Below are 16,025 nucleotides of genomic sequence, written 5' to 3'. Positions count from 1 at the left end.
AATAGCAATACCATCATTATCAAAAATGCTCATTACACGCTAACGCACTAAAAAGTCGGCTCACTCACTCTCACACCGAATCATATTGGGCCGTGAGTCGGAGTCCTAGTGAGCCCAGTTGAGGAACATTTTGGTGAGTCTGAGCCCGAGCGAAGCCTAAGCGCAAAATATATTTCTTCAGTGAATCAGAGCGAGCTCCACGTTTAATTTTGGCCGACCTACGCCTTCAACATTTACGTGGTACGCGCTAGAGTTAGTCTGTGCGTTCCCCTTGAACGACAGGGTTGCTCGTTTCATAGAGGTCGCCGCTCGCGCCCCCTTTCAATAAGCGCGCTCCCGTGTGCAATATCATCCTTTGAGGGAAAGCCAACTTCACAACTGCGCTTGTGTTGGCGGCAGAGTTGCCAGTTTCGCTTATAATAAGCGGATTTGGGCTTCTTTTTTTCCCGAGTTGCTTGTAGGATTTTCCACTCATTTGTCGCGTTTTTGGGCTTATTCGCATTTTAAGTGCTGATCACATTAGGGGTCCAGGCTGTAGTATGCGGTCATCGCTTTGCGTAACGCAGGCAAACGCAGCAAGAAGTAGAGAGAGAAAGAAAGAGAAAAAAGAGGCAGAAAAATTGAAGTAAATAGAAATAAAGAGAGAAAAAAAATACAGAAATGAACTGGAAAAGAGAAAAAGAACGAAAGAAAGGCAGGAGGAAAGAAAGAGAGAACCGAAGAGAAACAAAGAAGGCTGCCCAGCTCCGCACTTCCTTCTGGCTTGGCAACACTAGTTCGAAACTGCCTTAATTTTCTTTCTGCAAATATATTTATTCAATAACTACATTTGCAAAACAAAAGCTCTATTTGTGAACGTGAGGAGCAGCAACTTGCTGCTCCTCACGTTCACAAATATAGCTTTTGCATATGACTTTGTGTAGCTGAATGTTGTAACCCAGCATACGCTGCAGTATGAAGCAAACATTATTCACGCAGTGGCGAACGTGCATTAAGGAGAGTGGACTACCCTGGAACTATGTTAAAAAGTAAATATGTGGTTTCTCTCACACTTGCGCATATATCCGCTGTAACAAATGAATAACGTTATTTTTTTACATTCTCTTCGTAATCGAGCGAATTCTTGTTATAATTAAAGAATATTTTCAAGTTTGAGAAAATTTATTCAACTTCGGCTTCTTTTGGACTTCTTTTGAGCGGATTATTTGCTTGCTAACTCGGCAGCATCTGGCAACCCTGGTTATTGGCCGCCGCGGCGCGGGCATAACCACCCTTGTACCGCCGCGCCACCGCTATCACGAGCAGTCCGCTGGTGCGGCACAGCTGAATCTTTCCTAACAGCTGTGATGGTGTGTTGACCTGTCACTGATGCGAAAATTTTGGAATTAGTTGTGGAGACGTCAGACGCAAAACATTGCTATTATAGCAACGCGGCTTGAAACAGCAAAAAAAATGGATTTGGCGCTTCCTTTCAAGCGTGCTGCCATGAAACAGAACAGGCGTCATGTCAGAGGCGTCAGCGATAGTAACGTCAGTAGGTTCCTCACTGCTTTTAGAAACGTAAGATGTGTCATCATCGATGAAGTAGGCATGCTTTCATCCGACATTTCTGTCCGAATCGACTGCTGGCTCAGTTAAAAGCCGTGCAAACCAGGGTGAAGGAACGATATGTTTTTTTATTTCGGTTTTACGTTCGTTCCACCGCAAAGAGTTCCTTTTCGTTTCCGTTTCGGAACGAAAAAAAATGTGCCGTAATTGTTCGTAACGTTTTTTTTATGCAAACAGTTGAAGTTATGTTAATTATAAAAACATTAAATTTGTGATATATCTACTTGCCATCCTCTTAAGAAAGTGGGACAGGGGTAAAACACGCCCTTCCCACGTTCTTCAGAGGAGCGGAAATAACTGTACCACGAATTTCTACCAACTAGCACAAACCAGTATACCGTTCAAAGTCACTATATCTATTTTCGCAAAAGTCAATTACCATTTCTTTTAGCGGGCTCAGTGCTTTGTGACAAGGGAGTGAGCACAATCTAAGAAGCAGCACGTCATGGAGTGTACTGTCTGATGTGCGAGACCGCTGTTCTGATAAAAAAGTCACCTTGCCTGCGCGGAGCAGCACAATCACGGCGAAACCTGGAAGAGCGGCCTTTCTAGACCCCGTTGTAGACTTTTTCGGGGCAAATGATACACAAGTACACTTGCGAAGTACCCACTACGCCATGTAATTTTTTTGAACTAGGGAAGCGCCCACTATGACTTTTTTCCTCATTCTTCGGAGAATAGTGGCTACACATCTTTAAGGCATTATGGGCACTGTGTGATGTGGCTAATGACGACGAGGAATTATGGCTGAGCCCTCTGTAATGTGTTGGAAGCACTAAATGAGCGACTCGTTACGCAAATCGCATTGGGTGACGCCAGGTTGTTAGTTTACTCTCGTGCCACGCTATGTTACATATGAAAACACGATTCCTCGCCCGGCATGACGCCAGTATAGAGTGTTATTTGCGAAGGAGTTACAAGCGCCAGCGTGGAATTGTGGTGAAATACTCGACCGACACGCAGAGGGCGCGGGTAAGAATCCCATCCGATCCAAGAAATTTCTTTCTTATTTCATTTTTTTATTTCACGCGATATTGCTTACAGGCACCGGCGGCGACGGACAAGTATGGCGCCAAAATCGGCTGTTGCGATCTCATAACAGCTGTAGCTGGAAGAAACTTCAGCGCCGGCAATGCCCTCTGCACGGTGGCCTGCGTGACAGGCGCGCAATAGTCCACTTGCGTCAATATAAACAACTCTGTTTGCCACTGTATTCGATTTTCGCACAATTTTAACATGTATTTGAGTCGGAAGTCCTGCCTGAGGTACGCGCTATTACTGTACTCTGAGATATGCATAATTGCTCACGTTACATGACCTGAGTTCCGGATTCCCAAGTTTTCTCGTGAACGGAAAAAGCATTTAAAAATTTAGCTTTCACTTCGGAACAACGTAATATATAAAGTTTCCGTTACGTTTTCGTTCCGGTCAAAAATATTGTTTTCTTCCTTTGTCGTTTTCGTTCCGTTCCGACACACTGGTACAAACGCGATCAGCCAGTCGGTAGGTTCGACCTCATCATGTCAGGTGATCTGCGTCAGTTGGAGCCCGTGCGTTCCAGTGAAGTGTGTAACCGTGCGAGGAACAACAACAAAGTCTTCCGTTACGAAGTGGCACCACCTTCCCGCTGCGTGATGGGGTACGGCTAAAGGGCGCCGCATTCTCCATCGGTCTCATCAAGAGCTCGAAACCGTCCAAGTGGGGCTCATCGAGAGCCTCACCGCCAAGATGTCATTGTTTGATGCAAGGAAGCAGAGAGAGGAGGACTTCCTAATGCTAGAAGTCATTTGCCATGCAGCAAATAGTGTACCGGAAATTCATAATTTCTACAACACTATTGCTTTACTTTACCTCATACGCTGTTATTCATTGTAACGAAGATGCTGCTTGTAATGCTCGGTACGCACTGACACTGTGTGCATGTCACATTTCCTTCAGATAATGAAACCAGCCGCGCCCCAAACACATTAGTGCTGTTGAAATGAACTTGCCATAGTTCAAGTCAGTTCCCAAACCATCCTTTCTGGATTAGGAAGAGGAATGACAACGGATCGGCATGGTGTTCATTGCAGGTGTTCACCTTAGGATTACCGTAAAATTCCGAGCAAGCGCTCCCGCCTGAGCCAGCGCCCCCTCCCGTTATCGGGAGATTGGAAGTATGCGCCAAAGACCCGCAAGCCCCTTCCCCCCCACCCCTTCCCCTCCTCCCCAGCGGCCATTTCTTTATTCAAGAGCAGCGCTTGTGTAAATAGAACCACAAGAATGAGTACACTGAATGCGTATCACATGTTGTTTATGAAATTCCGCTGTCATGTGGCAGGTCGTATATCAGTCATCGTTCACCGGGTGGGTCCTACCTAATGCACTAGATGATTCGGAGGATGGTGCGCTGCGCGCCAGGCCCTCCGGTGTCGGCGATGTACAATAAGAAAACCGCAGGTATCTGTGGGCCGAGTACGCGGACTCAACTTTTGCGTCCGACTCCGAGGAGTCGTTGGACGAGTTTGACAGTGACGAGGGGGAATAAAAACAGTAAATAAAAAAAGCTTTTCATTAGAAACATGGATTTACATTTTTCATTTAGGGTGTCTCTCCCGCCACCATCTTGAATTTCAGTCCAGGACCGAGCAAGCGCCCCCAATCAAATCTGGTCGGATTATCCTTCAGCGTAGGGGGCGCTTGCTCGGCATTTTACTGTACACATAAAACTTCCGGCTTGCCTTATTTTGAGGCACCTCGTTTCCTTTTTGCAACGGCTTCCTCATTTGCTTTCGTAGATTTCTTCAGCATAACTTCTACATTCTATTAATACGCCAGGCCTCATAAAAAATGCCATGCTCAGGCCGTTGCACGTGAATACTGGCGCAACTTTCGTAAAATCAAAATGGAATGGGGAAGAGCAATGCGGCTACTGAAAATAAATTGTCTATTTCTGCACGAAATATTGCGAAAGTTCACACCGGTATGTTTCCTTTGTGCTGATTAATTTATTAAGCTTTGTGCCGTGCGAATATTTCGAGAATTAAAGCTGCTTTGCGAGTCGAATGCAGAACAATTCGAATCGAATATACGAAGCTTCATAATTCGCTCACCCTTATTTCGTATCTCCATTCAAAATTCTTTGCTGCCTTTGTGTCGTATGCCAATCAACGTCGCTGTTCATCTCCTCTCTGTTCATCTCCTTCAGCGATGGGATAGACTACCGAGTTTTCTTTTTTTTTTCATTCATTCTCTCCCTCTTAGCTTCTCTACAACGTGCTCAACCGGCCTCTTTTTGCTCCGCTGTTTCAGCAGGCTTTTAATTTGCTTGAGAGTTCGCAGCCAGCCTTCCAGCTATATCTAGCGGATAATTGGAAACAGCTTGTCGCTTGCCAAGGTGCTAATCTGGGCACTCAGGTAGTCCATTTTTATGAACAGGAAAAGTGCACTGGAGACGATCCCTCAATGAAGGAACACAAAAATACACATGTGGCGCTACTTTCAACGGTGTATTTTGTGATCCCAATACTACTTATACAGGAAAACATCAGCACATCTGGTGCTCAGAAGTGACAGAACATTGCTAGGTAGCATCACGGGCACTAACAAAATGAATTGTTTTTTCAGTCAGCGCGACAGACGGCTACTATTGGACTTTGACACCCATCTTTTCAACCTTCCCCGCTTCTATGATCTCGCATGCAAGCTTATTCCTATTTCTTACTAGAATTATGCACGTGTAGAACAAAGGCAACGGCAACTGCACTTCTTACAAAGCATTGCGAGGAAACCACCTGCCACGTTTTTAACACATGCAATGGTGTTCACGCAGACGGTCATTAAGGCAGCGACCGGTTTGTACGACCTAGCAATGACCACAAGGTAATGGGAGACAATGCACCATACAGTCAGCACAATCAACAAACGTTTTCTTGTGATTCGTTTTGCGCCCGCAATGTTTGTTTCCATTTCGTGTTTTAATCTTGCACGGCTTTTCCAACTTCTTTGGTGCTGGAAAAAGCCCACGTTCCTAGGCTCGCTGAGGAATCCTCTTCAAACTATGGGAAACAGTATGCACGTAAGGTCACACCCTCATGCGATTCCCTTGATCAAATGTTCTGACCAAGGGAATCGTCAAATTAGATCAAGGGAATGATCAAATAAGTTTGTTTTCCTGGTGTCCGTTATGCTGCCTAGTAATATGTCGTTACTACAGCGCCGCATGCAGATGTGCTCATGCTTTGCTATATTAGTAGAGTCGGGATCACAGAATAAACTGACTGTTGAAGGTAGCGCTATGTGAGTGCGTGTGTGTTCCTTCGTTGTGTGATCGTCTCCAGTGCGCTTTTACCGTTCATAAAAATTCTCGCTTGCGCTGAAGCGCACGCACAGACTGCGCAGCCGACGCGTCATCCATGGCGAGACTGAGTGACTCAGGTCGAGGAAGGAGCCGTTAAACCTTCGGCTACTCATGTGGCAACGCAGCGATGAGGCTCCGAACGAGCGCGGCAGCAACGCCTCTCGGCAACGGATGACGTGTCGTGACTTGGGGCAACAGAGACTCAGAGACGACAAAGCTCCCGATAGGCGCAGCTGCAGCTGTAGCGTGTGAGCTGGCACAGGTTCGTGATCAGTCTTGTTTTGAATGTTTTTTTTGTCGACTAAGGAAATTGGTAGGGGTATGCGAATAGTGAAATTTCATCTCGAATCGAAGTCGAATCGCATAGTGCCGAAGAGTTACCAAAAGTATCGAATATCGAATCCAATATCGCGTACATAAGATGTTATTCAAAATTGAAAGAAACAACAAAGAAATGCGATCTGTGAATGTTTTCGAGCACATGACATGATGAGTGACAGTTACAGAAAGGCTACAAACTGTCATGTAGAAACAAGCTGTTCCAAATGGCCTGGCTTCAGGCTCTCTCGCCGTGATGTAACGGTGATTCCTGCACTTGAAAACATGCGCTCACTGGGCACCACAGAAGCAGGGATAGGAAGGTAACACAAAGCAACTTTGGCGATGCCTGGATAAGGTGCCGTTTTACGCTCTTTTCAATTTTTTAAAGGGTCAGCTCTTCTTGGGATCAGGGGCTAATTCAAGTATTTTCGCAACTCTTGACTGTGAGGTCAGAGGTCAGTGTGCTCGTCATTTTTTCACACTCGCAGTTCGGCGGTCTCCCTGACCGTTCCCGGGCCATGTCTGCTAAAGCCATGGCGTGCGGAAATGACATAATATTAATAAACATGGCTCGCTTTCGAACCACGATATCGCTGAAACGTTTAACGAAATAGCCATTTTAACGACGTTACTGTTACTTTTGCCACCTCACCCTAACCAACTTGCAACATTCGCCTTTCTCGCGTTTTAAATATTCGTCCTGTTGAATTATCAGAAACATTGAATACTAGCTAATCGAAAATCGAATCGAAATATTCGATTAGGTATTATTCGATTCGAATTCGAAACTCCAATATTCGCACACCCCTAGAAATTGGCTCCTGTATTTCTGGCTCGCACCTCAAGTTTTGCGTCCTTTTTTTTGCCAATGCAGGTCGGACGGGCCTTGCGTTGCGTTTGCGCTGTGGCGCATGAATGTCATTGTCACGGGATAAATCACATTAAAATATATACCTTAGTAGAGCTTTCACTCAAACAAGGACGTTCGAATTCGCTCCCATGGCCACGAGCGTGGTGGCTAATGACCTCAGGTTTTGCACATACAGACGAATACAAGAAGATGAGCAGGTAAATACTGACGCCATTGATTGGGTTGGTGACCACTGGTGCTGTATCCCGGGCATATATGAGTTTGCGACCAAGTGTGTCGCGAACGGTCGTAAATGGACGCTTTGGTGGCAAAGCGACTGCTTCTACTCAGTCGCTCGCTGCCCCATTTTTGTCTCGCGATTCAGTCTTAAACATCTGAACCAGTCGAATGTGCAAGAGCAGGACATCAGCCTATTCTACGTGATACTGGTGATAATGAGAGCATTCAGTCTGAACGTAACCATGAACGACAATGAAGATGATGACAAACTCGATGAATTAAAGCTGCGGGCAATCTAATGGACTTGAAATGGTTATAATGAAGGTGGTGATGAAAGCGTTGTACATGAGGGTTACGCGTTGACGATGGCGATATTGAACGATGATGATAAAATTGCTGAATCAGAGCCGTTAGCAAGCGGCCATGTGAACATTTATGATCATGGTGATATTCAACACAATGTATTTTCAAGCTACGCGCCCGGGTCACTTTGTACGCCCTCCCAATTGTTCGTGGCAAAACAAAATAAATGTGCGGCGGAGAGCGCGTGCGTGCTTGACCCAGGCCATAATAGCTGTGCGCGACTAACGCGGGACGCAACCAAAGGAAGAGAGGAAGTGTAGGTCTTTATAGCTGAACGAGGACTGTTCTCCAGAGCTGCTCCGGGACATTCGTTTTAGTTATCTCCAGTTTCCAACTCGGGCACAAGTTCGTCCAACTCACTATAGTTCATTAAATTGTGCTCTTGTACTGTGCGTTGCAAATCTGGTGGTGGTGCTGCGTAGGATGACCAGCCCTTCTCAAGTGACCGAACGCAGTCCGAAACCACAGCGACTTGAACACAACGAGCTGACTCCTATTCATCAGCGCTGCAGTCGACGCCTACGTGGTGAGGCTCCTGAGTTTCTACGTTTGTCTGATTCTCTAAGACCCTTAGCGGCTGTGAGCGGAGGCGCTACCGACATGACGGCTCAGCTCACGCCCCCAAACATTGCAGTAAATCAGCCAATGGAGCAAACCATTTCCAAGGCGACAGCTCCGAGGACGCTGAGGACTGGCTTAAAAACTTTGAACGTGTAGCAAAGGTTAATGGATATGAGGCCGATTGCAAGCTTGGAAGCGTTTACTTCACGTTTGAGGATAGCGCTCGAACGTGGTACAAAAACGACGAAGCTGTCTTCCTGTCATGGGATGACTTTAGGCGGGAGCTGCTCGCAGCTTTCCTAAAAACAGACCGCAGAGAGAGAGCCGAAGCTGTCCTTCAAACAAAAAGCCAGCGCTGCAACGAATGTGTAGCCATGTATGTGGAAGACATGCCTCGCCTATTCCGCCTCGCGGATCCAAATATGAGCGAAGACAAGAAGCTGTGTCATGTGATGCGAGGCGTAAACCAGGAACTCTGCCGTTCTGGTCCAGAGGCCGTCGTGCGCCGTCGCTGAGTTTTGTTCAGAGGGGAGTAGAATGAGAATATTGCTACAACAGCGAGCAAGCATATACAGGAGACAGGGGCATCACTACTCTGGACACATTGCCACCAGTCTTCGGAAACAGCATGGAAGTACGGCGGGAGCCAGTACGCTCTGTGGTACGAAAATAGCTACAGAAGCAGCGGCATGACCAGTACGCTCCAATGCTTTCTTCATTGGCCGACCTGATCCGCGAGGAGTTTAGACAGGTGACACGGGAACCTCAGCTAAACGCGCTGCATGAAGCGCCTCTAGAGCAGCGACCGAGGGTGTCTTATGCCGATGTGTTACTGCCAGGAGGTCCTGGGCGTGCGGACGTCGCAGCCACTACCCCTATACAGCACCGGCGTCCCCAAGCACACTGCAGCCACCACCCGAGAGGAGACTCAGGAAGAGCGATGTCTGGCGTACGCCTGATAGGATACCCCTTCGTTACCTCTATGGTGAGGCTGGCCACATCTTCCGCATGTGCCAGTGTCGCCAGGCAGAACTTTGCGATTTCGCTATAAACGCACCTGAACCACTAAATAGTGAGCGCCCCTCCGAAATCGAGGAATACCTCTTGAGTCGTCAAAATTCAGGTGGCTTTCAGAAACATCAACCTCGAGCAACGACGACGGGGCGGTACTGGTCGCCGAGCCCCCGCCTTTTAGCAAACTTTCCAAGACGCCGTTCGCCATAACCGCGACGGGAAAACTAGAGTCAGCAACGTGTGGAGGCAAGGGCTCTGTCGACGCTGACGCAGAACCACCTCTTTCGCTGACCCTGAACGACGATGACAGACTCGGAAACTGGTGCTGGGGCAGCGATGTTGCTTGAGATTTACGCGTGTTTATTGATGGCTACGAAGTCATTGCACTGGCGGATGCAAGCACAGGTTATTCAGTAATAAGTAACGAGATTCATAAAATACTGAATAAAGTGGTGACGCCTTGGAAGGGACCACAAGTTCGCACAGCAGGAGGCACCTCATCGAACCGACGGGAATATGCACCGCAAGAATCGGTTACGGGGTCTCACGTACGCCGCCAGCTTTATTGCGCTGCCCGAATGCTCAAGAGACGTGATTATCGGCATCGACTTCTTGCAAGCAAATGGCGCTGTAATCAAATTGCGAGAATCTTGCGTCTCATTCTCAACGAGGCACGCTACTGCAACATTCACGACTGAAGAAGACGTTGATGGCCTCTCTATTGCGGATGGCGACGTCATGATACCGCCGACATCGAGCATATCTGTCGCAGTTACCAGCAGAGCGTTCAGTGAATTCGAAGAATTTGCTTGCGGCAACACAACCTGATGTTTGAAAGAGATATCTGCATGACACAAGGCCTTCTTCAGCTGCGTAGTGGACGTGCCAACGTTTCCTTACTAACTTTGGAAATGTGATACAACACATTGCAAAGGGAACCGTCATCGCCAGTGTAAATGATTTAGTCCACGCTACGGAGCTGAACACTTCCGAACCCACAACCTCTGACTTACAAGATGTGGATTCTGTCCTTGCAGCTATCGATATCGAACCAGGTCTACTTCCCCATCAGCAGGAAAAAAATCGAGCATGGGAATGGGAATTCGCCGCATGTTTCTCGATGTCATTCAAAGTTCAACGTACACCCGACGCCAAACATCGCATCATTGTCAATGAGTCGGTAAGGTCTATGTACCAGCATCCCTAGCGTGTGTCACGAAAATAAAGAGAGGATATAGGAAGTCAGGTGTAAGAAATGCTCAATTTCGACGTCATTCAACCGTCAGAGAGTCCCTGGCCTCACCTGTTGTCGTTTTCAAGAAATATGATCAGAGCTTGCATTTCTGCATTGATTACCGGAAACTGAACGCCGTCACTAAACGGATTGTTAATCCTCTTCCAGGGATCGATGACACCCTGGATATGCTACGAGATGCGAAGTATGTTTCCTCGCTCGACTTTAAAAGCGGATATTGGCAGATCGAAGTTGACGAAAGAGATCACGAAAGGACGGTGTTTGTGACAGCGGTCGGTTTACACGAGTTTAAGGTTCTTCCCTTTGGACTTTCTTCAGCAGCCGCCACCTTCCAGCGTATGATGGACACAGTGCTGTCCGGTCTGAAATGGGAGACTTGTCTGGTTTATCTTGACGACGTCATAGTATTCTCTGCTACCTTCGACTAACATAAGGAAAGGCAGCAGGCTGTGCTCACAACTATCACGTCTGGAGATTAGACGATAAAACAGCAGAAATCCCATTTCGGCTTTCGTGAGCTCCTTTCTCTCGGCCTTGTCATCAGTGCGGAAGGCGTCCGCCCCATCGCTGCAACCTACAGGTCTCCTTCAGCCAGTAGAAACACCAGAGGCCCCATTCGCACAAGTGGAAATGGACTTACTTGGCCCATTTCCTACGTCATCGTCGGTGAGCATTGAGTCGTGGTTGCGAGCGACTATCAGACTCGATATGCCGAGACAGCGTCTCTTGTTACAGGAACAGCCGTTAAATTGGGTGAATTCTTGGGCACCAACATCGTGCTGCGGCATGGCGCTCCTTCAGGGCTAATCACGGACCGAGGAACCGCATTTACGACTGACCTGATAAAGTCCATTATGAAACTGACGCACAACGGTCATAGCAAAACGACAACATGTCATCCACATGAAAATGGACTGACAGAACGATTGAACAGAACGTTGGCCGATATGTTGTCGATATGCGTGGACATAGAGCACCGTACATGGGATAAAATATTACCGTATGCAACATTTGCTTATGATACCGCAATGCAACGCCTATGATACCGCAATGCAAGAGGCAAGCCGAATGACGCCGTTTCAGCTTGTTTTTGGCCGGACAGTCACCACACCTTTAGATGCTATGCTACCAGTTGATGAGGCGACAGAGAACAAATACGACGTGAGCGACTACATACAAAGAGCAGAAGAAGCAAGACAGGTGGCGCGATATCGCATTCACCAACAACACAAAGCCGACACGCATGGATACAATCTGTGACGAAGAGACGTCCAGTACGCACCGGGAGAGAAAGTGTGGGTGTGGATTCCCGTACGGGCTCGTGGCCTATTCGAAAAGCTGCTTCGCCGCTATTTTGGTCCATACAGAGCGCTCCGCCACCTTGGTTCGCCGGATTACGAAGTTGTTCCGGAGGGATATGAAATCTCATCACGACGGCGCCGTCACACAGAAATTGTGCATGTCGTCAGAATGAAACCTTACTACCACAGGCAATGAGCTATTGAGGACCCAACACTGCTTGACGATAACTGCATTCACCAAGAGGTGCAGTAAATGATCGCCTGCAAACCAGTTGGTAATCAGCATGTTGCGGGAAATCTCCTTTGCAGCCTTTATTAGCGCACTGCGCGATACCGTCCTAACATGGCGTACGTAAGAACAGTTCAAGCACTTCAGCCTCAGACCCCCTACTCCTCTTCTTCGTCTTTCTGTCCGCGCCGCGCACAATTTCCAACATCCTCCGCCCCGACAATTTCCCTAACGTTTCCCTAAAGTTCTCCTGGGGCAGTTTTCAATCGTCCGTATCGTCCTTTTCCAAAACCCTCCCCGCGACGAATAACGTTCAGCTAGAACATTCAACGTTATTTCTGTCATCGCGCAGAACTCACGAATTAGTAAGCCTCGTATAATCTGGTATAGTTCACGACTAACTGCCTTGAACGTCAGAGCTTTCTTTGAATAAAACAGAAATGTCAGAAATGCGTTAGCCGTTACGCCACCAGCATAGATCTAAGTGAACGGCTCTAACAACCACACATGGAAAAACAACAATGTAGGCTTTCACATTAAATCCCTTCTCACAAACACAGGCCCAGCAAAGTCGACGCCCCTGTCTTAAAACGGCTGTGATCGGGGCACTCTGTCTTTTGCAAGATGTGGTTTTGATGTCGATGTAGCATCCAGTCGGAATCGCTTGCACATTCACTGACAACTTTCTTAACACACTGGCGTCCTCTAAGAAGCCCGCACTTTCCACGGAGCTCAGCGAGTGTAGCGCCACCATGAAGAATGCGCCGATGCATGACGTTTCCTATGAGGTGTATTCTGTGCTTGTCTGGCTGTAGCAAAGCGCTGCCTCTCACGTCGTTCAAAGTCGTTGGCATGGCGAGGGAAGGTTTGGCACAAAGAACGTCTCTTTCCGCAATTCCCTCTTCAAGTTGGTGATTACAAGAGAACTCTCCTGTTCCGTACAAAGAGGCGTCAAACCTAACTTTGATTCTTGTTGTCTTTGATGCCTCGCGGATTACTTCTTCGGACGTTTTATCTTCGGCGATCTCCTCGGCATGTCTGTCTTTCTTGTGTTGCCTCATTGTTCTGTCGTAACGTTCAACTGCTTCCTTCTTTTGCGAAATGGCGACTATGTAATTATCAAGCAAGCTATACTCTGCTGATTTCCAGGGTACTTTTTCGCGACCATTTCGGAAATCGATTGTTTCGGTAAACCTTTCTAGGACGACGTCTTCTTGTTTCGGAAATGACTCTTCAACAATTCCAATAACATCCAGCTCCCAAATCCGTGGTAAGGGGTAAGAGAGGTCCTCCGTCTGGTGCACGTCTGTTCGTAGCACGGAGATATGGCTGCTGGTATATTGTTCGCCTTGTCCCTCGACGGACGATGGTCCTTGGAGAGTCCACCCCATGCTTGTTTTAATGGCCATTAACGCTCTGTTATCCGAGTCCCACCGGACTTCGCTGCTATTGGGCATGATCTTCCACAACTGGTCGGATCCAATTAGAAGACTTACTCCAGGTTCGCAGGTGACGCTTGGGAAGACAACTGCATCCGCCAATGGTTTGCCTTCTGCGACGATGACTGCGCGCAGTTTGTTCGTTTTCGGAGCTTCAATTATGTCGTCGCAGATGAAAGGAACGACGACGGCTTCTATCTGTACTGAAGTGTTGTCGTGTTGGCTCCGAAGCGTAACGGTGACAACCTTCGCGCGTCGAGTAAGTTGGGATCGCTGTCGTCCAAACGAGCTGATAACCAAATCCATTTCCCGAATCGGAGTGAGCTTGAGCTTCCTGCAAACATCCTCTCTCAGAAACGTTCTTTGACTGCCGTTGTCCAGAACACAACGTACGTAGCAGCAATGCGTCGGTGTCATCAGCCAAGCGCGACAAGTCTGAATAAGAACGTCGGTGGCGAGTCTAGGAGTCGTATTGTTCATAGCTACATGCATAGCAGCATCCGAAGTACTTTCGGTTTCTCTACCAGTACCTTCAGTAGCTCTTGAGCTCCACATTGTCGATACATGTCGACGTTTACATAATTTGCACTGCACTCTGCGGCGGCAATCTCGCACTAGATGTCCTTTCACTGTACATTTGAAGCAACGACCTTGCGCGGAGAGCAAACTACGTTTCTCTGCTATGCTTAGGTGGCTAGCGCATTCTTCGGTACTGTGTTCAGTTGCGAGGCAGAAGACGCAAGGGGTGAAATGAATGTTTGTCTTGTTATAAAGCACCGCGGCCAATGGAGGTGGCGCTATCTTCCGGGAGCTCTGGCTATCGTGGGTACGAGTCTCCATCAACTGTGGAGCCGTGATTTGTGCGCTTCTCTCTCGGCATTCCACTTCTATTCGAAGAAACTTCAGCAAACGCTCCATCTCTTGTTCCGAAGACTCTGGACTGTTGGCGGCAGTCGAAACTGTGTCCGACTCCAGGCTCTCCCTTTTATAGTAGTCAACTACAATGTCAGCAGGGATAGCTTTCAGCATTACCTCGCTCAGCATGGCTGCGTATGACATAGCGCTAACTCCAAGGTTCGCGAGTCCTCTCTGGTTCGCTTGTACTTCGTCGTACAGCTTCCGCAAGGCTGATACGTCGCTCGACGACCTGACGGGTTTTAGTGTGCGGAGCCTCTCCAGGTGCTTGTGCTCGATTAGCTTCGCGTTCCCAAATCTTTGTTTTAATATTTCAAGTGCGTCGCGGTAAGATGAATCTGTGACCTGAATTCCGGCGACGGCTTGAGCAGCGGCTCCGTCGAGTAACGACACAAGATAGTGGAACCGATCCGTGTTGGACAAGCTCGGGTTATCGTGCACGGAGTGCCGGAACATGTCCCAAAACGGCTGCCATCGAGTAAAACTGCCGTCAAAGCGCAAAAGTTCTAACTTGGGCAATCGTGCACCAAACTCACGTCGAGGTCGCGTCGGTTCCCTCTCAGAGGTCGCTGGTGGGTCCTCCCCAGTAGTGGTTGCAGGCGGATGCGCCGTCGAAGCCGGTGAGGAGACCTTGAGCCTGTTCATGTGGTGTTCGAGCAGGGCCAAAGCGCTGGTAGCAGCGTCTTCATATTCCATGACGGAATCGTAGTCTTCTGCCACCTGCTCGTATGTCAGGAAGGTTTCCAACTCGGCGTTCAGCGCAGCTAACTCCGTCTGGACCGCCTTTAACCGGCTGTGGAGGACGTGAAGCGTCGAAAGCTCGAACTGGCCTGACTGTACAAGCTGATTTACTTCATTCACAATCCTTGTACTCTGGGATCGACGCGACGCCCGCTTGTTCTTGGCACGCTCCATGACGGTCTGGTTGCAGGAAGACGTCCCAGATCGGAAGCGACAGCTCGTGGGATGAAGGCCGTGGCTTCTCGAGTCTTCGGCACCAAAATGTTGTGGGAAATCTCCTCTGCAGCCTTTATTAGAGAGTTTTAGTTTAGCGCGCGCAAACCTCTACGTACGCAACGCCCTGCGCGCTGCGTACGTTAGAGGTGAGGCTGTCTCCTACATTTTTAGTTTTCCGTACGCAACAACCGAAACGTGGAGTGCGTCTAGGCGCCAGCACCTTCGTCTCGGCGTGTTTTTCTGCGCCATCTAGTGGCTAAGAAATAAACTACAATAGCCGATAATAGTTGACACAAGTCAAGGCACGAGACAAGGCAAGATTTTACGATGGCGCAAATTTTGTTGAGGTGATCTGTGGTGAACGATGACGGTTGGTACGACTTCTACGAGGCGAGCAGCAGCGAGGCCGGAAAAATGCCTTCCAGCATCCTTTAGAATGAGCGCCTTTTGGCCACTCTTTCATGGAAAGAGATAGACGATTTGATGCTCACAAACCGAGAGCGGTGGCTATTGAAGGGCGACTGCAGTCTCGACGACATCGAATATCTCCTGCATCTTTGCAGCGATCACTGTCCACTGCACTGGGTCCGCGAACGGATTCAAGCTACTCACGTAGGCAAGGAGCTCCAAATA

The 16,025-nt window shown here is 48.2% G+C and overlaps 1 protein-coding gene across 1 annotated transcript; it reads right to left on the bottom strand.

Moving 5' to 3' along the window:
* Window positions 1-1,212: 1,212 nt before the first annotated feature.
* Window positions 1,213-15,350, bottom strand: LOC119402557 (uncharacterized). Its single transcript, XM_037669706.1, has 2 exons — window positions 14,298-15,350; window positions 1,213-1,359 (listed from the first exon to the last, which is right to left on the bottom strand). The coding sequence occupies exons 1-2, from the start codon at window positions 15,348-15,350 to the stop codon at window positions 1,213-1,215; spliced, it is 1,200 nt and encodes a 399-aa protein (XP_037525634.1).
* Between the last annotated feature and the right edge of the window lie 675 nt (window positions 15,351-16,025).

The sequence above is a fragment of the Rhipicephalus sanguineus genome, chromosome 8, assembly GCF_013339695.2.
Source record: "Rhipicephalus sanguineus isolate Rsan-2018 chromosome 8, BIME_Rsan_1.4, whole genome shotgun sequence".
Lineage (NCBI taxonomy): Eukaryota > Metazoa > Arthropoda > Arachnida > Ixodida > Ixodidae > Rhipicephalus > Rhipicephalus sanguineus.
The sequence above is the reverse complement of the archived record's forward strand: the minus strand, read 5'-3'. Positions and strand labels throughout refer to the sequence as shown.

What these genes read in the sequence shown, in the direction of transcription:
- LOC119402557 (XM_037669706.1), bottom strand. Translation starts at nt 15,350, where the DNA reads ATGGAGCGTGCCAAGAACAAGCGGGCGTCGCGTCGATCCCAGAGTACA. An exon ending in CGCCACCTCCATTGGCCGCG is followed by an intron (nt 1,360 to 14,297) that starts GTGCTTTATAAC and finishes CATCAGTGACAG; the next exon opens with GTCAACACACCATCACAGCT.